The sequence below is a fragment of the Arachis hypogaea genome, chromosome 7 (genome assembly GCF_003086295.3).
Source record: "Arachis hypogaea cultivar Tifrunner chromosome 7, arahy.Tifrunner.gnm2.J5K5, whole genome shotgun sequence".
In the NCBI taxonomy this organism is placed as follows: domain Eukaryota; kingdom Viridiplantae; phylum Streptophyta; class Magnoliopsida; order Fabales; family Fabaceae; genus Arachis; species Arachis hypogaea.
In genome coordinates, this window is record NC_092042.1 from 39,072,360 (window position 1) to 39,093,556 (window position 21,197).

General features: G+C 36.2%; 3 protein-coding genes across 5 annotated transcripts; all 3 read left to right on the plus strand.

Annotated features, from left to right (window-relative positions):
- The first annotated feature begins 8,889 nt into the window (after positions 1–8,889).
- Positions 8,890–9,639, plus strand: LOC112701394 (uncharacterized). The gene has a single exon (XM_025752155.1). It carries the CDS (start codon positions 8,890–8,892, stop codon positions 9,637–9,639), a length of 750 nt encoding a protein of 249 aa, XP_025607940.1.
- Positions 9,640–9,733: 94 nt separating this feature from the next.
- Positions 9,734–11,656, plus strand: LOC112701396 (uncharacterized). The gene is made up of 5 exons (XM_025752156.1): positions 9,734–9,910; positions 9,992–10,583; positions 10,684–11,150; positions 11,300–11,353; positions 11,462–11,656. The coding sequence occupies exons 1-5, from the start codon at positions 9,734–9,736 to the stop codon at positions 11,654–11,656; spliced, it is 1,485 nt and encodes a 494-aa protein (XP_025607941.1).
- Positions 11,657–15,108: 3,452 nt separating this feature from the next.
- Positions 15,109–19,300, plus strand: LOC112702952 (uncharacterized). Of its 3 annotated transcripts, none has more exons than XR_003154379.2 (3): positions 15,147–15,787; positions 16,714–17,401; positions 17,532–17,780. XR_003154379.2 is itself a non-coding variant. In XM_025754202.2 (2 exons), exons 1-2 carry the CDS (start codon positions 15,468–15,470, stop codon positions 17,195–17,197), a joined length of 804 nt encoding a protein of 267 aa, XP_025609987.1. In that variant the 5' UTR covers positions 15,109–15,467; the 3' UTR covers positions 17,198–17,474. The 3 variants fall into 3 exon arrangements, 1 of the variants encoding a protein (XP_025609987.1); XR_011863908.1 differs by lacking the exon at positions 17,532–17,780 and adding an exon at positions 18,896–19,300 and having other exon boundaries at positions 15,230–15,787; XM_025754202.2 differs by lacking the exon at positions 17,532–17,780 and having other exon boundaries at positions 15,109–15,787; positions 16,714–17,474.
- The last annotated feature ends 1,897 nt before the right edge of the window (positions 19,301–21,197 follow it).

Here is a 21,197-nt window from a genome sequence, read left to right on the forward strand (position 1 = left end):
GACCTTATTACATGAGATATCCAAACATAAAATTACTTTTACTTCTCTATAAGATCTTTTAAAAAAATATAACTCGAAAAAAGATCTTTTCTTAGAAGCTCACCCAAACAAGCCCTTAATAGATTTGTCTCCTCTAAATTTTAAATTTCACTTTAGAGGAAAAAGTGTGATCTCACACTATTTATTTCATAGGTAGAACCAAGAAGAAATATGAGAGAGAAATTATTTAAGGGTGAGAGATTACATTTTACCCTCTAAAATAAAAATTCAAAATTTAGAGAATCCAAATTCTTTTTTAATAGTTACAAGTTAGTTTTAGATCTTTTATAGTCAAATTTTTGTTAGTATTATAATCTTTTATAGTCAATTTTAATATTTTACTCCAGATTTTATTTTTTAAAAACTCATAATGTAAATAGTTTACAACAATAACATTACTTAGTTTTTAGGTGTTTTTTTTTCTAAAGTTATTAGTGGGATTTGGATTCAAGATTTTTTGGTGAAAATGGAGAGATTATACCACTTGAACTATGGTTTGTTGGCTTAATTCTTGAGTGTTTAATATAACAACATTTATTATTTATACCTGACATTTAAGTAACAAACTAATGATATAAAAAATTAATAAAATTTGCTAGCCCAATTTTATAATGTTGAAAATATTTTAAACATTTTTTTACTAATTATAAAAAATATGATTCACTACAAATTTAGTTATAATTTTTAATTTTAAAATATTTTTATGTGTAATAAAATCATATATCATATGATAATACATGTGACATTTACAAAATAAAGTCAACTAATAATAGTAATAATATGAGTAAATGGTTAAATTAATCCCTAAAAGATTACTCATTCTTTAAATTGATTCTCGAAAGATTTTTTTAATCAAATTTGTCTTTTAAAAATTTTAAATTAGTCACGTTAGTCCTTTTGTCACTTTGTTTGTTAATGGTCTCAAAATTTGCTAATGTAACACATTCAGTAACACCTCAACATACATCTAGGAATCTTAATTGATTATTAATGTGATTAGTTTATGAAATTAGATCAAATCAAAATCTAATTGAGGAGAGAATTTGAGGCATTATAATCCCATAATTTGGGGTTGATTTGATTTAATTTCATAAACTAATCATGTTAATAGTTAATTAAGACTCCTAGGTATATGTTGGAGTGTCACTTCACATGTTACATTAGCAAATTTTGATGCCATCAACAAATAAAATGACGAAAAGACTAACATGACTAATTTAAAATTTTTAAAGACGAATTTAATTAAAAAAAATCTTTGAAAGACCAATTTAAAAAATAAATAATTTTTTAAGGACTAATTTAACTATTTCCTCGTAATAACATCTTCATCGAACAGAATTAGATAATCAATTATATATATACTTATGCTTTATAACCAATTTGAGCGTTTAGCATGCTGGTCCATTAAAATTTAAATTTCATTTAGTGCATGTATCAATTTACCAGTCAATAGCAAATTATATATATAAACAAAACAATACCAACAAAAAACAAAGTTTTATTCTATTAAGTGAAAATAACTATATGAATAAAACGATATTATTATGTCTCTTTCATACATCATGTTTATAGTGAAAATGTTAATATGTAGATCTTTTATTACGATCTCATGTGATATGTGCTCAAAAAAATATTTTTATCATTCTAATAGAATTACAATCTTGTCATGTCTACAAATCTGATTATTAAAAGAATTATATTATACTTGCTTGGAGATAAAAAAAACTAAGTTTATTTCAAGTACAATTACATTGACTTAAGGAACAACAAGTAACCATGAAAAGTTTAAATCTGAACCACGTCTAACTAAACTGGTTGGATTTAATTCAGATTCGAAAATTACTTAATTTGTAAGCATTCAAGTGAGAAGACCTATTAGATTATATCAAAATTAAATTAAAGTTTATTTAGCTAGATTTAAATTTGATTTATTGTTAGAATTTGTTAAACGATTTGATTTTGTTTTGATTTGTTTAGTAATATCTTTTTGTGTTTAAAATTTAAATCAATCAAATTTGATATAATCTAATAAAATTAAATTTGATTTAAAATTATTAGATTTATTTTGAAGTTATATCTTTTATTTAATTTTAGATTTTATAATTTTATTCTAAGAAATATACTGATTAATTAGAGATTTATTTAAGTATTCTAAGACATTTTATGTTATTTTTTATGAATAAATTTTTTCTGTGCTTTTATGGGATAAGTACTATTTGGGTCTCTAAGACTGTGTTATTTACAGAGACAAGACATTGAGACAGGAACACAGAAATACAGAATCGTGTTTGGCAGAGGAGACATGGACATAGACAATATGTCTAGAGACACTAAATTAGTATATTGACAATATGTCTAGAGACACTAAATTAGTGTATTTTGTGTCCATCCTAACAGAAAGGACACGAAGACACTAACAAGGGATACAACTTATTTTTTATTTTTTCTTTTATTATTCTTATTAATTTTTTGTAATTATATTTTTTATTATTATATTCTTCATCTCAAATTTTTTAAATGAAAAATATAATAAATTGAATTTTCATAATTTGTTCTAGTTTATTACCAAACAGAATATAAGAGCAGAAAATTTTGTATCTCTGTTCTTCAGTGTCTTGTTCTGTCCTGTTCTCAGTGTCTTATCCTGTCATGTTCTCAAAAACAAACGCAACCTAAAGTTTAGGATCAAAATCAAAAGCGTTCCTAACTTTATTTTGGATTTAAAATCGTCACTAATATTTTATTTGATATTAAAAACGTCTTTTTGAATAAAATATTTTTTAATGACAAAAATACTCTTTTTTTCCACCATTTCACTCTTTTCTTCCGTTAACAAAATTCCAAACTACAAATTCTTAAATATAATTAACAAAAATCAAATCTAATTTAAAAAAAATCAGAAATACCCAAATTCAAGCAACAACAATCCAGAAACAAGAACAAGAACAAAAATTAGAGAGAAACAAAAAATTCAAAAAAAAAACAATAGCAATTCAGAAACAAGAACAAAGCAGTGACGATGGCAACGGAAACAACGGCAGCAGTGGCAACACGGTGACCATCCACCACCACCATTGCATTTTTTCCATCTTCGCGGGCTCTCCCCTCCCCCCTCTCTCTCTTTGGCAGCAACGTGACTTCTCCAAGGGTGGAACATCTTTGAAAGGGATCAAGGCTTTAATCTTTAAAATGGTGGTTTCTGGAAAAATTGAAGACGCCTGCTTTGCATTAGAAGAGCTGCCACGGTCTGTATGGTGGGTTTTACCAGCGGCACATGAGGATTCGGGGATGTCCATGGAAAAGCTTGGCTCAGAGGATGAATCAACCTGGCTTAATTCATCAGCATCAAGCTTCTTGTTGCGAGGGAGTTTGCTAAGGAATTGCTTGAATATTGTGTCTACCTAGTTGGTGAATCTGGTAAAGTTAGAATCTTTTTGAGGAACTCATCAAAGATAGAATCAATACAGATCGAACATTGCGTTTTCTCCATCTTCGTAGGCTCCCCCCTCTCTCTCTTTAGCGGCGACGCGACGACCTCCACCACGGCAGCGGCTCCATTCTCCTTGTGCGGCTTCATGGATGATCAACCATGGCAAGACGCAGCGGGACGAGGCTAAATGCGGATGGGCGCGACGTATCCCTCTCCTTGAAGGTGATGCATGTGACGGCGGCAGCAAGACATGAGAAACGGCAGTGACTCCTCTCCCTTTGGTCACTGGCTCGCATCCCTCTTTCCCTCTTTTCTGGGTGTGACATGATGGCGCAGCAGTACCGTCCCCCTTCTTCCCCCTCTCATTCTTTTTTCTTCCCTGATCAGCTCTCTCTCTTGTGTGTGATGGTGGAGATGAAGAGAAAATAGGATTTGAAGACTGTGGTTAGAGAGGTGAGAGAGTAGGGTTAATATTTGACACGTGTCGAAGCTTGGTTAGGTACAGGCAGCACGTGGCGGGCGTGCTGACACATGGCAAAGCTTGGTTGATTGAAGCTACAACACATGGAGCACTACAAGAAAAAGGCGCATTTGTAACAGAAAATATTGTTACGAAACGTCAAAATTTTGAAACAAAAGTTTTTTGTAACAAAAAAAGGGTCCATTGCAGTAAGTCCTATTACAAAAAGTTTTTGTAACGAAAAATGGAACTGTTACAATTCAATACCATATTTTGTAACAATTTTTTCTAATACAAAAAACCAGAAGCTGTTACAAAAGTGGTAACAAATTTTGATTTTGAAGGTATTTTTTGTGACAGTCAATTTTTTTACTATCAAAAAATTTTGTTATAAAATGTAACATGATTTTGTAACATTTTTTTCTTTAGTTGCGAAAGCAAATTAATTATTTTGTAATAACTTTTTTTTATTACAAATTACATGCATAATTTACTAAATTATTTTTTAAATTAACTAATATATTAACGATTTTAATAAGCAAGTTTACATGTATATAATATGCAAAAACATACATAAGTGAAACAATATCCTTTTAGCTAAAATTGTCTTGAAACAAAATAACATTAGCTAGTGAGTACATTGATTAATTCAACCAAAACATAAAAGTTCTAACATAGATTAGTGTCTCTATACATCAAAACATTCTTGAGCCCTCAAGGTAGCATATGGTCACCATTTCAGCACTCCTGTAAATAAGAAAAACCGAAACAAAAAAGTTAGAAACAAGATATTATAATTTTCCACTAAATTTTATCCAAAATGTTTAGAAAATTTTCGGCGGAACCTCCCCTAAAACTTGGATATTTTCACCGTCCACGGTTCCAACAAACACAACCAATTCACAACTTATGTCTCAGCCATACCTAACCAAATTTATCAAACTAAATAATAGGACATTTGTCATTTTTCACCCATGACACAAGTAAAATGTGATAAATAGATCCATATGCAAATTAAAGCATACTAATATAAAATGGGAATCACCTACGAAAATGTATTAAAACCATAAGCAACTTTAGGAGTACCTTTAGGGTCTAGTTTGTTTTATTGTCAAAGCGCGCTATGAGAGAGTTCACAATAGCTTGTTGAGCTTCCAATTGAGCTTTCACTCGAGCTTATTCTTCCTTTTGGCGTGTTTGTTGGTTTTTAAGTTTTTCTTTGAGCACATCTATTTCCTTTGTTAGCTCCTCATGGTCTTGCATTGCCTCTTGAAGTTGTACTTGAATCCTTAACTTAGATTTCTAAGCCTTTATGCCATAACCTAGCATCACAACGACTATCACTTTCAAAGGGCTCTATGTAAACTAAATTCCAAGGTGGTTCTCTATAACTCCACAATACAAACTATCCTAATTCAATGCATTGTAAAAAATACAAAATCAATAACAAAATTGAATTAATATTTCTATGTTAATTATGATGATGTAGTTACCTAAAAATACAAAAGTTTAAGAAAACAAAAAGTATCAAAATCAACAAAAAAATGCAAAAAATAGAATCAAAATAATAAGGCACTAGAGTAAAATAATAAGGCACCATATAATTGTCAACTTTCTGATAAAACATAATTGAAATAACAGAAATTGAAAGCGTCAAATAAAATGCTTGGACATACTCAAGAACATGATAAAAGAAGAGTTTGCTAGCAAGCTTTCGTCCAAACTCAACAGCCTACACCACCAGAGGCAGACAACAATCATAAAGATAGTAATGACACCTAAGAATTGTACCAAGATAATCAATTAAAATATTCAGCAGATTTGTCTGATCATATGATTAACAAATATAAAATGATCAAAGAATATGAAACAATGACTACATATGTGGATTTCTGCATGGATTTTAGTTGTATATAGGGTAATTAAATCCATACCTCTGGGCTTTCTAGATACTGACCTTCAGACAAGAAATCTACAACTTCTGACTCAAGAAAATAGTTAGTGAACCTGCGCATTTTGTGAAATCTGTCCTTCCCAGGAATAAACTCTATCATTTTGCGGACTACTGCAAGTTCATCAATCTTTATCCAGATTTGGCTATAGTCTTTCGGGCTCACAATCTCCATTGGTACCCTCTTTATCACCAGAGTACTCTTGTGCATTAGTATTGACTTTAATTTCAGCTTCAAATCCCTTGGAATTACTCCCTTGCACTTCTTAAATAGAACTAGTTTCAGATTGCAAATCCTTGCTCTCATCAACATTAATAAACTCAAATTTCACACCTTCAACCTCATTCATCTTATCCCAATCTTCAATATTGCTAACCTTTTTGATTGATTGAATGCTCTCTTCATCCTTATCCACTAAATCATGATGTTCCATGGTTAAAAATTTAAAATGAACCTAAGATTTCCTCGTCAACAATGCAAAAACTGAAAGTTTACCCAATAAAACGTAAGCCTTGCGAAAAATATAGTAAGATTAAGACTAAGAACTAGAGCAACAGTGAAATATTCTAATTCCAATAGCAAAACACATCAAATAATCAGGACTGTGAGAATACAAACAAAACAAAACAAAAAATGGCTAAAAAATAAAAATTATGGCATTCCAGGAGAGCAAAATATACATCGAAACAATTAGAAAAAAATGAATGAATAGAAAGTAAGCCAAGAAGAAGAAGAAGGAGCAGGAATAGCTTACTGTTAGAGATCCAATCTAATGAGAAGAGTTGAAAGAAATTTTAATGCATTATAAAAATAAAATTAAGACAGAGTGTTTTTTACATTTTTTAAATTTCAGACCTTTTAATAGGTTTAGATCAATCCCAGTCTTAAAAACGATTTCTAATTAGAAGATTCAACTTGTGATAGCACTATTCTTTAAAACGAAAGAATTTCAGTGTCTAGTATTTAGTAGTCAATGGCATGATTAAGAAGCTCGGCAAGGCATGCAAACATATCATGAAAAACAAGAGGATCTTCTGACAGAAGCTCTTTGTTCCAAAAACCAAGCATGAAAAATAACACAGACATTGCTGCTGGGAACCTAGGACAAGGTGGAACTACAAAAAGGAAACACGGTTCAAGGCGCGGGCAACTCACTGTAAAAAAAGAATGACAGAAGTAGAGCGATGGCGACCTCCGGTAGTAGCGACGGAGACAGCTTCACAGACGGCGACGTGGTTTGGCGATGGGCGGACCGGCAGCGACGTGCGTCTCCTCTCTCCGTGGCTGAGCTCCCTCGCGGTTCTGTTTCCTCCCTCGTGCGTCCTTCTCTTGTGACAGAACAGTGGCGGTGACGACATGGAGCACTGCGCGGCGGTGGTGACGAGGCGTGGTGAAAACCGGCGACGACGGTAACGACGCGGCTGACGGCAATGGCTTCATGAACTGCGATGGCTTCACGGACGGCAACGCGGCTGACGGCGCGACTCCCTCTCCTCGCGGTTCTGGCGGTGGCAGCAGCACGGCCCTCTCTCATCATCGGATGTCCTTTCTTCTCTCTCCTCTTTCTCCCTCTTCGTGCTTCCCCTCTTCCCCTTTTTTTCTTGAGAAAAGGACAAATCCGTCCCTGACCTTTTTTACCGCAGACATTTTCGTCCTCGAGTCTTGGGAAATACGTTATCGTCCCTGACCCCTCAGAAAACAGGACATTTTTACCCCTCTGTTAAAGTGTCTCCGTTTAGCCCTGACGGAAAACGATGACGTGGCCCCGTGGCGCTGACCTGGCCTTAACGGGGTGCCACGTTTGCTTGGCTTTCCAAAAGAGGACAAATATGTCCCCAGAGCCCAAAACGCTGCCGTTTTCACCCAACCTTTCGAAACTAAGCATTAGTCACACACACAATACACATAACGCGAAAACGATCAGAATCCCTCCCCCTATTTCTCCCTCCAAAAATTGCACTACGTGGAAGAGCAGTTGTCGTGCGGTGAGGAAGCTGTCGGAGGCAAGAAAGAAGGTTACTGCATCACTTTAGCACTGCCGTCTTCCAATCAAGGTAAGATCGCCTTCCTTACTCCTGAATTTTCTGTGGTTTGTAGTAATGGTGAAGTGATCATGCGTGCATGTTGATAATGTCTATAACAGTGGTGTAGTGAGGGCTAAAATTGGTTTTTAGAGCATGGTGGCAAGTAGTCGTAGGAGGTATTGTGTTAGGGCAAGGGGGGTTCTGTAATAAATTTTAAATTTTGAATGTAATGTAGTACTGAGACATTGTTGTTTCTTGGTAAATTTCAGATGGTGGATGTATTTGTGGTGCCAGTTTTTCACCACGGAGGTAGCTTCGTGAGAGGTAGTGATGGTGTTCTTGTTTATGAGAATGGTAAAGAAGATAGGTTCCCGGAGATGGACCTAGATTTTGTGAACTTCGGAGATCTTGTAACGCTATTCAAGGGTTTGGGATACCAGTCGTACAAGGCAGTTTACTGGTATGATCGAACAAGTGGGTTGCTTGAGTCTGGGCTGAACGAGTTAACCGGGGACGCAGGGATCAATGCAATGCGGGAGAATTTAGTGAATGACCAACAGTCTCTTGAGTTCCACATTTACTTTGACCACCCCGTTGATGCTCCGGAGGTAGTAGATAATGCTGGCAAGGATGGTGATGATGAAGTGGAAGTGGATGAAATTTTAAAGGAATTGAATACATCCTCTTCGTCGGATGATGGCTATGAGAGCACCGAAGATGTGTTATATAAACCTCCACCAGCTGGGTTGGAGAATGATGGAAGTGATTCTGACAGTAGTATAGGGGCTGTTGGTGGCAAGAGGAAAAGAGTAAGAGAGCCAACTAAAAAGGTGGTAACCCCGAAGAAGAGAGTCACAAAGAGACAAGGGGTGAAGGATAAGTATAAGAAGGGTAAGAAGAAGGTGGGTGCAAGATGGTAAAAGCCAGAATCGAAGTGGAGATGATAGCTGTCAGACTAAAACAGGGGCAGCTGGTGAAGGTGGAATGGACTCAGCTGCTGGGCCTAGTGATGGAGGAGGTGGTGACAATAGGGCTGGAGTAGAAGACGTAGGGAGATACTATGTAAGTGAAGTCCCCACAGAGCCTGAGAAAATCATGTTTGAGTACGAGTCCGAGGAATTGCACACACCTATGGTATCAGAGGATGAAGGTGTAGGCCACAAGTTTTCAGAGTTTGATGATGACTATGCTCATGGTCAGGGCAGATTTGAGTTAGGGATGAGGTTTGCAAGTGTTGAACGGTTTAAAGATGTGGTGAAGGACTCATTCATTGCTGAAGGTAGGAGGGTTAAGTGGATCAAGAATGATAGGGAGAGAGTGAGAGTGGGCTGCAAGGATGAGGAGTGCAATTTCTTGGTTCATCTGTCTTACAACAAAACTCTGCAATGTTACCAAATTAATACGTACCAGCCAAATCATACTTGTGCAAGGGATTTAGGAAGTAATGCAGCTGACCAGCATTGGATCAGCAGGAAAATTGTGAAGAGGATGGCTACCCAATCACACATGACCACTAGGGAGGCAACTGAGTTCCTAAGGGAGGAATTTTCTTTGGCTCCCCATCCTAAGATGGTGTACAGAGCAGTTGTTGAGGCTAGGAAAAAGATTATGGGAAACGAGAAGGAACAATACAAGAGGACAAGGGACTATTGTGAGCAGATTTTAAGTAGTAATCCAGGATCTACTGCAAGGTTGGAACTTATGTCAATTCCAGAAGCCCCTTGTTTTCGATAAGATATACATATGCTTAGATGCCTGTAAGCGAGGGTTCAAGGATGGGTGTAGGCCTTTGCTGCACCTAGATGGATGCTTTCTGAAGACATACTACATGGGGTGGCTTCTTGTAGCAGTTGCCCAAGATGCAAACAACCAATTCTATGTTGTTGCATATGGTGTTGTGAGGGCTGAGACGAAGGATGCCTGGAAATGGTTCCTGACTAACCTTCAGGCTGACACAGGAGACGATGCACACCATGGCTGGAACTTCATTTCAGATCAACAAAAGGTATGATGCATTATTTCTTCATTATTGCACACTTCATATATTTGCTGAGTTGTGATTGTTGGCTGCTCATGTTCAATGCAGGGTTTACTCCCTGCCCTAAAGGAAGTCATGCCAAACGCCAGGCACAGGAACTGCGTGATGCACATGTGGAAGAACTTCATTAATAGGTTCAAAGATTTATACAAAAGAGAGGTTGTCTGGGAGTGTGCCAGATGCACAACAGTTACTGAGTTCAAGGACTGTATGGAAAGGCAGAAGGCAGTGAATCAGGGAGCTTGGGAATACCTCTCCAGGTTTGAGCCAGAGACTTGGGTGAAGGCTTATTTTTCACATGGGCCGAAAGTTGATAACCTCACTAACAACATGTGTGAGGTCTTCAATGCCAAAATTGTTAATTACCGCTGCAAGCCGATCCTGACTATGTGCGAAGAAATCAGGTGTTACCTGATGCGGAGGATGGTAAATCACAAGCGGGTTCTGGAAAATCACCCTGGTAAACTTGCACCAGTACAGCAAAAGAGGATGGAAAGATTACTTACTCTTGGGACGAAGTGGACAGCAGAGTGGGTTGGAGATAATGAAAGAAAAAGGTTCGAAGTGAGCCGCAAAGGAAGCAAGGTAGATGTGGACCTCATTAAGTACACCTGCTCCTGCAATCGATGGCAACTTACTGGTAATCCAAAAATCTACTTATAATCTGTTAATTTCTTCATCACCTGTAATTTAACTAGTCTGTGCTATATGATCAAATTGAAAACATTTTTTTGTGCAAGGGATGCCATGCACACATGCACTTGCTGCTATTGTGAAGAGGTGTGACAAGGCGGAAGATTATGTCCACCCTTGGTTGTGTATGGAATCAATTCGGAGGACATATTCACACTGCATCAAACCAGTCCCCAGTGCAGAATTATGGCCTCGTACTGAGTACTCACAACCAGAACCCCCCATCATCAAGAGACCTATTGGCCGGCCAAAAGTTCACAACAGACAGAAAGATCCTGCTGAGCCATTGATGCAAGGTGGGAAATTGAAGAAGTCTTTCTCGGTGGCTTGCAGTAAGTGTGGTGAAAAGGGCCACAACTATAAAACCTGCAAGGGAGCTCCATCAAACCCCAACTGGAAGCCTAAGACCAAGAAGTCTAAGAAGAAAGGAGGATGCAGCTCTCAAGAACTAGTTGTGCTTCCTTTGTCCCAGTCAGCTCCACCCCCAATGATAAGTTTGCATTGTATGTTTCTGGTATGGATTACCCTAATGGTAAGCTTAGTGAAGATTATGTCAGGGACTAATCTGTCTGATTGCCATATAGTTCAGGGGTTTATGAGTACTAGTAATGAATTCGTTAAGGATCAACATGTCTTAATACAACATGTTCATTAACTCTCCAGGATTCTTCAAGCAGCCAGCCAACCAACACACAACCCCTGCATCAAGCAAATACTGTAACTGTTTAAATTGAGCTCTTTGTGATGTTGATATACATAGTTGTCTGAATCACAGTTGGTGTCGTTTACATTTTTTCCCGTTGGTTGGTCTCCTCTTGCGTGCAGGTTACAAGTGCAGCAGGACCAACTCATGCAAATGATGCAGCAGCGCCAACCACGGTTACTAGATCCACGCTTGTCATAGCACCTCCTTTACCAACAGTCACTCCATTCAGGCCACCAGCCCCAAGTACAACCCCTCAATGTAATGCTCCAGGCAAGGCTCCAGAGATTGTTAGCAACACTTCTCGCCCGAAATAATCAAAATTCAGACCAAAGCAGAAGATCTTCAGGCCACCGGCACCACTGCTTCAAGGACAGTCTAGCGCAACGCATAAAGCCACATCTCAGAAAGTCTCCCAAATAACAACACCAACTGACCCAGCATCCAGGGATACAACATGAGTGAAGGCTGACGATATTATGATATTTTTGTTTAGATGTAACCCCAATGTAACTGATTATCACAACTTCTACATACAATTTCCTTTTTTTGATTTGGGTCTTTATTTTGAGTTAAAACAACACTTGTCAACAAACGACATGTTAATGGTAGCATTCCTTTTATTTTGATGTCAGTACATGATGAATGTATACTTTTATACTATGAATATCAGTAGTTGCAACTTTTATCAACTGTGATTTTGCCAACTTATGTTACACACAAACATTTCTTTCCCAACTTTTATCAACTGTGATTTTGCCAAATTTTGTTACACACAATTATTTATCAACTGTGAAGCCAGATGCACAAATGATTACTACATTTTTTCCCCAGCATCTTGACCAACCTTACATCATTACTTACAACTAAATAAAGCAAAAATCAGGACAACAAACAACACACACATAATCCACCCATTTTGATTCTTTTTAACCTCTAACGCTTCTATCCTCTTCTCCAACAACAACATCTTGTTTTCCATCTCTTTCAGCCTGAGAGGCTCTTCACCATGCAGAATTCCCTCCTTTGCCAGGTACCTTGTAACACCAACACCAAGACCGGCTACGTGCTCGTCCAGCCACAAAAAAAACTTGCAGCATGGTTGTCTTACCTGCACAGAATCAATCCTCAAGGCTCAGAAAGGGTTGGAGTTGAGGATAAACCCTAACACAAACGGAGTTACACAAATGTCCTTTGCTTACCTTATAAAAGGGACATCCCAGAAACAATCTGTTCGGATTGCTGCTCGTCCTCGACATGATCAGAATTGCGTTTTCTCCACAGAAGCACCTTGGTGACACACCCTCCTTTCCATCACTGGCGTCCCGAACTGGGCCTCTTCTCGAGCTTGACGACACTCCTTCGGATCCCATGGTCGCAATGTTCCCTTTCCTCCTTCACCGGCTTCACTCTCACACTGCCTTCGAAGGATTAGGGTTCCAGGACTTCATAAATTGGGGAAGGGGGAGAAACGGCAGCGTTTTGGGCTCTGGGGACATATTTGTCCTCTTTTGGAAAGCCCAGCAAACGTGGCACCCCGTTATGGCCAGGTCAGCGCCACGGGGCCACGTCATCGTTTTCCGTCAGGGCTAAACGGAGACACTCTAACGGAGGGGTAAAAATGTCCTGTTTTCTAGGGGGTCAGGGACGATAACGTATTTCCCAAGCCTCGAGGACGAAAATGTCCGCGGTAAAAAAGGTCAGGGACGGATTTGTCCTTTACTCTTTTTTCTTTTATTTCTTTTCGAATTGCTGTTAGGTTTCTTTTTGTGTGTATTGAGTGTGAGTGTGTGACCGTGGGTGAGTGAGTGAGGGATGTGGCCGCTGTGTGACTGCTATTTGTGTGTTAGAGGGTTAGGGTAGAAAATTAGGTTTAAGTAAAATTGGGATTAAGTTAGGGTTTAGTGTTTTGGAAGTGTAAATTAAAGTTTTGTTTAGAGTAAAATTATTAATAAAATAATAAAATAAAGTAATAATTTAAAACTAAATTAAATATAAAGTAATTATCTTTGAAATGCCGTTTAATTACTAACTTGAAATGTATCTTCGAATAAATACTAATTTAATGAAAATATATAATAATTAAATTGGTTCTCTTTTATTTACAAAATAAGATTAAAAATCTAAATATTTAAAAGTAAGATATATAAAATATTATTTATTTATTTATTTTTTTATAAAAACTCTAAATAATAAATAAAAATTTACTCAATTTATATATAAAAATTTTTAAAAATATAATCTTAAATAAATATAATAGATCATAAATAATTAATTAATAACTTTTTAAAATTAGGGGTCTTACACATTGTGCTTGGTGGAGTAGACGGCGCGGAGATGAGGGAGACGCGAGTTAGGGGTGAGCAATTAAGATTTTTTTACTGCTTCACCCTATTACTTTTTACATTCAGCTAACTTAGTGTCTTAGTTTTTTTTCTTTTATATTTAATTATTGTTCTTTATGAATATAATTCTAAATTTTTGTATGCTTTCACAAATTAATTTTTAGTTAACATTAAAAATCTTATTATGAATAAAAATTAATGAATATGAACAATATGTAAAAAATTTTAATTTTTGAAACAAAATAAAATTATTCTAAAAAAATTATATAACAAATTTTTTTAGCGTGTTTAACATTTTGAAAAAAAAAATTATTATAAAATATATTTATATTTTGTGATAAATAAATAACTTATTACAAATAATGTTAAATTTGTGGCAAATTAATTTTTTGTTACAAAACAATTGGAATTTTTGAAACAAAAAGATATTTTGTTACAAAATATTACGAATTTTTGTCGTTTATCATTGGCACCCAAACAAGTTAGAAATATCGTCATTTTGTATATGAAGGGAGAAGAAATGATGGAGACCTAATATAAAGTATTCGTCTTCTTCTCTACCTCTACTATTCTTCATTTCTAACTTGTTTGGATGCCAAAAGTAAACGATGTCGTTTACTCATCATCCAGCATGGCAGGGAGGCTGCAATCTCAGCACTTCGTTTGCCTAGTCATTATCGGAAAGAATCGAGGGACTATATTGGTGCCCGGACTTGAATCTGGAGGACCAACATAGGTAACTTTGAATTTCAGGGACCAAAATGAGTAATCGCGTAAATTTCAGGGACCAAAATGGAAATTTAGTCTGAATACCTCAATGCATCAATGAAATGGTGGAGAAGAGTTTCAATATATAGAACTCAATGGCTGGTCGCTGAACAGAATGGGGGACTATTCCCTACATGCAGACAGGCCTGCAACACGCCCCCTGCTACATCATCGGAACTCACCACAAACTTGCAACACTTCACGGGTTCCGAGGCAACACGCCTCCGCGTGTTGCCAGGGTACTGCCACCCATTGCTGGCCGCCACATCACCATGCCTCCTGTGTGTTGACCGGGGACAAGCTCTGGCACCATGTCCTTGGCGTGTTGATTCTGACACCCACAGTTCAGCAAAACACGTTCTTCACCAATATTCACTAATACACTTAAAAGAGTTCCATATGAAAAGTAATTTCTGTTTTATTTTCTTGTTTTCTAAATATTTTGTTAATTATATACCTGTTATATCCTTTTAATATTAATCGAAAGAGAAATATTAATAGAGATCATCATCGTAAAAAAATGTTATGATTGATAAATAATATTGTTATTTTTGCTTTGAAATTCTGGATATTTAATAAAATTTAATATATTATTTTAATGATTATGGAAAACTAAAAAAATAATGATATTAATTTGAGATGGAGTAAACAAAAATAAGAAAAAAAAACTAGAAAAGGATTGTTTCTATTTTATTGGCGAAATGACGATGGATCATCTGATTTTCATGGTGATGTTCCAAGCCACTCATTACTTAAACCAAGAAAGCAACGAAGTTAAACAACAGCCTCAATTTTCCCCCTCTCAACTCAAACTCATATAACACACAAACACAAACCACCAACACACTCTCACACACCGTTCTCTTCTCTCTTTTCTCTTCTCATGAAAATAAGCTTAATATCTTTGGGGAACTCCATTTGAAAGAGAGGGAAAGAGAGAAAAGAAAGAAAAACAAAAATCAATTAGTGATAATCACTTTTAGTAATTAATAATTAGTTACTAAAAGTGCCTGCCATGGCTTTTCTGCTACCAAGTCTTCAACCTTCTCTTCTTTCACACTCCAAATCGATAGACAAACAAGTACCCCTTCTCTTTAACCACCACCATACAACAACAAAGCCCACCATCTCTCTCTCTTCTTCTTCTTCTTCTTCTTATTCAGTCTTTGCAGTTTCTCAGGTTGCTCAGGTTAACACACCAACAACGGGTTCTCAAGAAAAGCAACAACAGCAGCCAAAGGATGAGTTCTATGTTAATCTTGGAGTTGCTGTTAGGACTCTTCGTGAGGACATGCCTTTGATCTTCATCAAAGACCTCAATTATGACATTTACAGGTATATTCATCTGCCCCATCTCCTCAAAATCTCTTTTTTACCCTTTTATATATATGTATTAGGAGAAATATTTGTATGTATACTAAGACACCCTTTAAAGTTTGTTAATGGCAGATTATAGTAAGTGTAGATTATTAGGTTTCAGTTCTGTAATTATTGAATGTGCTGTTAAACCTATTTGTGTAGTTGGGAGTGTGTTTTGTGTATATAGACTTTATGTATATTGTTGTTTCTTCTTTTTGTCTTTGGTTATTGTGTTTGTAGGATCCTTATATTTTTTATGAAATCTTCTTGTAATATCTTCTTGAGAAGTAGTTAAATGTGATGTTGAATAATAATGTTCTTGGTGTGCCACTTTGCCAATTTGACATTTTCATAATTGAATTATTAATTTGGATCCTCTAAAGTGAGTAAGTTGGTAAAGTGGTAAAGTGAAGGGTTAATCAACATTGATTTTGTAATTTCCATGAAATGTGTGTCCTACTATCTTAATTTAAGAATGATTAACTCCTCACTTTACCACTTTACAACTTCCTCACTTTAGAAGATCTTGATCCTTGAATTATACTCTTATTAGTCTTATGTTGGCTGTGACACTGATAACCATATCTTTATGAAGGCAGTGTTAAGCTTATGTGGGTAGCTACTGTTATTTAGTTGCGACTTGTGTGTGTGTTGTTTCTTCTTTTGTTTTGGTTAGTTGTCTTTTAGGATCTCTTCTTTTCATAGAAATGTTCTTGTAAGATGTGCTTCATTCGTTTTGAACAAGCTCTCAAAATAATGTGGATATACACCTGTTCATGAAGTCATATGATACACAAGTGAAATCTATTCTTATTTTGGTTGTGAATCAAGTTTTATGCAAAATGTAAGTTTGGGGAATTTTATTTATTCATTTAATTCTAATTGGATTTTGGTTATCTCAGGGATGACATAACATTCTTGGACCCTTTGAACACATTTACTGGGATTGAAAAGTACAAATTGATCTTCTGGGCATTGAGGTTCCACGGCAGGATCTTGTTCCGTGAGATTGCCCTTGATGTGTACCGGGTGTGGCAGCCTTCGGAGAACGTGATACTGATTAGGTGGAACCTTAGGGGTGTGCCTAGGGTTCCTTGGGAGGCCAAAGGAGAGTTTCAAGGAACTTCGAGGTATAAATTGGACCGGAATGGCAAGATTTACGAGCACAAAGTCGATAACTTGGCATTCAATTTTCCTCAGACTATCAAGCCTGTTTCGGTTTTGGATTTGGTTACCGCTTGCCCTGCAAGTCCAAATCCTACGTTTTTGTGGGGTCCTGTGGATGATTACTCTTCTTCGTGGATAGCGTTTTACCGGGCTGTTAGGGAGACCTTGAATCAAGAAGGGAGGTTGCTGCCGCAAGATTGCTTAGCTACTTGTTCATAGCCATTGCTAAGTGATCTGTTCCATAGGTTGTAATGTATACAATATAGTTTTATTAGATTAGGTACAATGAATTTGGTTCATAGCATAAAAAAATGGTTTTTCTTCAAGGACAACAAGAGTGTACATAGTTAGGCCCAGGGATATGCAGAAGAGTCAAGGTTGCTCACTCTGTTGTTGGAGGAAATGGAGAGACCCTTATGTTTGGTGAGCTTATACAGATGATATTACTCTTATTATTTATCTATAAGCAATAATCTTCTAAAATTATTTTGAATAATTTAGATTTTCCTTGATTCCTTTATAGAACTGAATTTTGTCATTTTTCGTGCTGCAGTTGTTACGCATATGGGATCACTCTATGTCCTTTAAGATTTGAGCTATAGTTTTAGCTTACAACTCTTATTATCATATTATTTTCTTGAGCCATATAATTGAATTCATCTACTTGAAACTTGGGTTTTGCCATAGGTGATGATATTCTTGATTTTTAATTTGTTGTTCAAGACAAGTTTATCTGTATACTTTTTTCCCTTGTAAGATATCTTTGCCTACTATGATATAAAGATCACATATTTTCCTATTATGTTCACATATTTGCATCATTTTATGTAGGTTAATTGTTCTCATGTTTAGCTGGCATATTGTCACAAAAAAAAGAATGATTTGTTGATTTTTTTAATCCAAAAGGCTTTAATATATTACTTTGCAACTCATATAGTTGTCAGTGTATTATGTACGAAAATTGTGCAAAGTTATGCAAATTAGTCAAATTCAGATTGTAGGGCTTAACTACTAGAAATCACCACATGTATCAAATCTTAATTGTGTTTTTGTACCTAACTTACATGACTTTCCCTTTGCATGCATCCCATCCCTGATCTTTATTATTGCAATTTCTTTGAACATTCTTATTAGAAATTTGCATGGTTGATGAAATTCCATTTGATGGTACAAGCATGCTTTTCTTCTTTCTTTTTTTTTTCCCACCCATTTTTTGGGTACTTTGCGGTTTATCTGAAATTGGAATGGCCTATTTTCCATGATTTGAGTTGAACGTTGTTCGGAACAGTGTTGGTGAAAATAGCACTTAGTCGCGAAACACGTTTATGGACTTCTATACTTTTTATTTAGATTTTCTTTAAATATGATGTGAAACTCATTTTGATTTAGATTTTACATCTTATTGAATATAATGATAAGTGTGTATTGACTTAATACAAAATGAAAAGAAATACAAACATCAAATTGAGAAATATATGGTTGTGGTTTTGCTTATCAGAGGATTTGTGAAAAATTTAAGAATGGTCACAAGCCGGTCCAAAAAAAAAAAAAAAGAATGGTCACAATATTTGGACCTATTCAATATGCTATTTGCTTCTTTTTTTGTCAGTTTCCTCTAATACAGAACATCTACTTTGCAAGTTTTGAGACAATACTCATCCTTTCTGCCTTTCATATACAATCTTCAAATAAGAAAAGGGAAAAAAAATAACAAGAAACAATGACGGTATTTTTCAATATGACAGGTTGAGGGCTAATTCACCGCGAGTCTGAACTTCATTTAAGAGTCTTGATGAGCGGATATTTTATACGCTTTTTGACATCATTTTCATATAGTTTTCATTATATTTTTATAGGTTTTAGTGCAAAATTCATATTTTTGGATTCTACTTTGAGTGTATTTTATGATGATTTCAGGTGAATTTTGGCTGAAATTGAGGAGTTTTGGAAAAGTCTGAGTCAGAGACGAAGAAAGGACTGTAGATGCTGTCAGGATCTGACCTCCGTTCACTCGAAGGAGCATTTTTGGAGCTACTGAAGTCCAAATGGCGCGCTCTCAATGGCATTGGAAAGCTAACATTCAAGGCTTTCTAGTAATATATAATAGTCCATACTTTACTCTGGAAATGAAAGCTCAAAGCTGGCGTTCAACGTCAACACTTCACCCTATTTGATGCACGAAAATCTGTATCGCTACAAATTTTCTTCGGCAAGTATATCGAATTGTCATCAAGTAAAAACTCACTGTAGAGTGAGGTCGAATCCCACAGGGATTGATTGGTTGAGCAACTTTAATCAGAGGAATGTCCTAGTTGAACTAAACGGAATTGAAATGGGATTTGCAGAATTTTAAATGGCGGAAAACGTAAAGAGCAAGGAATGTAAATAACAGAAAGTAAATGGCAGAATGTAAAGTACAGAAAGCAAATTGCAGAAACTTAAATGGGAATGGGGATGATGAACATAAATGTAAACAACAAAATATAAAGAATGGGTAGATCAGAAATGGGAAGCTCATTGGGGTTAGGAGATATTGTACTCTCCGGATCAAGCTCATTCTCATCTCTTCCTCAATCCATTCAACTCATTGATCTCTTGGCAATATTAGGTGATTGAATCCCAATTTCTCGGCAATTCAATCTCTCCAAGCTTGAACAATTGCTCAATTCCTTGATATAATTGCTCATGGGAAGAGATGAAGTACGATCACTGATTATACCACATATTTTCCAAGATCAAAGTATTGGTAGGATTATATGTCACTATATCCATCCAACCCCCGATCCAGTCCAAAATGAGAAAGAATTTCTCACATGATTTACTCATTCCTCTTCCAAGGTTTAGAGGAAATCCAAGTATGAGTAACTTCTCTTCCGAGATAGTTACTCAATTGGACGAAGATCGAAAGCTTTCAAGTAAATCAAAGAGAAAGAAAAGAAGAAGAAGAATGTAAACTATGATTGATCCGTTGAATTACAACAGAGCTCCCTAACCCAATGAAGAGGGGTTTAATTGTTCATAGCTCTCGAAATGAAAGATGGAAATGTAAATTGCATTGAAAAACAAAGCTGAATTACAGAAAAAAGTAAATTTGGGTGTTTACAATCCTGGATTCCCAGGTGCCAATCCCCCTTTTCTAGTTCAAAACTACCCCTATATATACTACTTCTCTGATCTTCAGTTAAGTCTGCAAGTCTCTGGATGTGCCTTTGGTGCACGAAATTGTGATCTCAATGGCGCCAACAACTTGGTACGCACAATTGTAATATCACTTTTTTTCATAACTTCGCACAACTAACCAGCAAGTGCACTTGGTCGTCCAAGTAATAAACCTTACATGAGTAAGGGTCGATCCCACGGAGATTGTCAGTTTGAAGCAAGCTATGGTCACCTTGTAAATCTCAGTCAGGTGGATTCAAATGGTTATGGAGTTTTGATAATTAAAAGATAAGTAAACATAAAATAAAGATAGAGATACTTATGTAATTCATTGGTGGGAATTTCAGATAAGCGTATGGAGATGCGTTGTTCCTTCTGAATCTCTACTTTCCTATTGCCTTCATCTAATCCTTCATACTCCTTTCTTGGCAAGCTGTATGCTGGGTGTCACCGTTGTCAATAGCTACTTCCCGTCCTCTCAGTGAAAATGGTCCTCTACGGTTTCTGTACGGCTAATCAACTGTCGGATTGCTCGTCTTAGATGAAAAATACCATGCACAGATATCGTATGGCTAATCAGCTGTTGGTTCTCGATCGTGTAGGAATAGGATTTACTATCCTTTTGCGTCTGTCACCACGCCCTACAGTCGCAAGTTTGAAGCTCGTCATAGTCATCCCTTCCCAGATCCTACTCGGAATACCACAGATAAGGTTTAGACTTTCCGGATCTTAAGAATGCTGCCAATGGATTCTAGCCTATACCACGAAGATTCTAATCTCGGATTCAGATGCCCCATTGTCAGAGGGGAGTCGATGTGAATCGTTGATTAGAAACCCAAGAGATATACATTCAATCTTGTTTTCATGTAGAACGGAAGTGGTTGTCAATCACGCGTTCATAAGTGAGAATGGTGATGAGTGTCACATAATCATCACATTCATCATGTTCTTGTGAGCGAATGGATATCTTAGAATAAGAATAGGCATGAATTGAATAGAAGAACAATAGTACTTTGCATTAATACTCGAGGAATAGCAGAGCTCCACACCTTAATCTATG

What these genes read in the sequence shown, in the direction of transcription:
- LOC112702952 (XM_025754202.2), top strand. Translation starts at nt 15,468, where the DNA reads ATGGCTTTTCTGCTACCAAGTCTTCAACCTTCTCTTCTTTCACACTCC. An exon ending in CTCAATTATGACATTTACAG is followed by an intron (nt 15,788 to 16,713) that starts GTATATTCATCT and finishes TGGTTATCTCAG; the next exon opens with GGATGACATAACATTCTTGG.
- LOC112701396 (XM_025752156.1), top strand. Translation starts at nt 9,734, where the DNA reads ATGGGGTGGCTTCTTGTAGCAGTTGCCCAAGATGCAAACAACCAATTC. An exon ending in CAATCGATGGCAACTTACTG is followed by an intron (nt 10,584 to 10,683) that starts GTAATCCAAAAA and finishes TTTTTGTGCAAG; the next exon opens with GGATGCCATGCACACATGCA. An exon ending in GTTTGCATTGTATGTTTCTG is followed by an intron (nt 11,151 to 11,299) that starts GTATGGATTACC and finishes TTAACTCTCCAG; the next exon opens with GATTCTTCAAGCAGCCAGCC.
- LOC112701394 (XM_025752155.1), top strand. Translation starts at nt 8,890, where the DNA reads ATGGACTCAGCTGCTGGGCCTAGTGATGGAGGAGGTGGTGACAATAGG.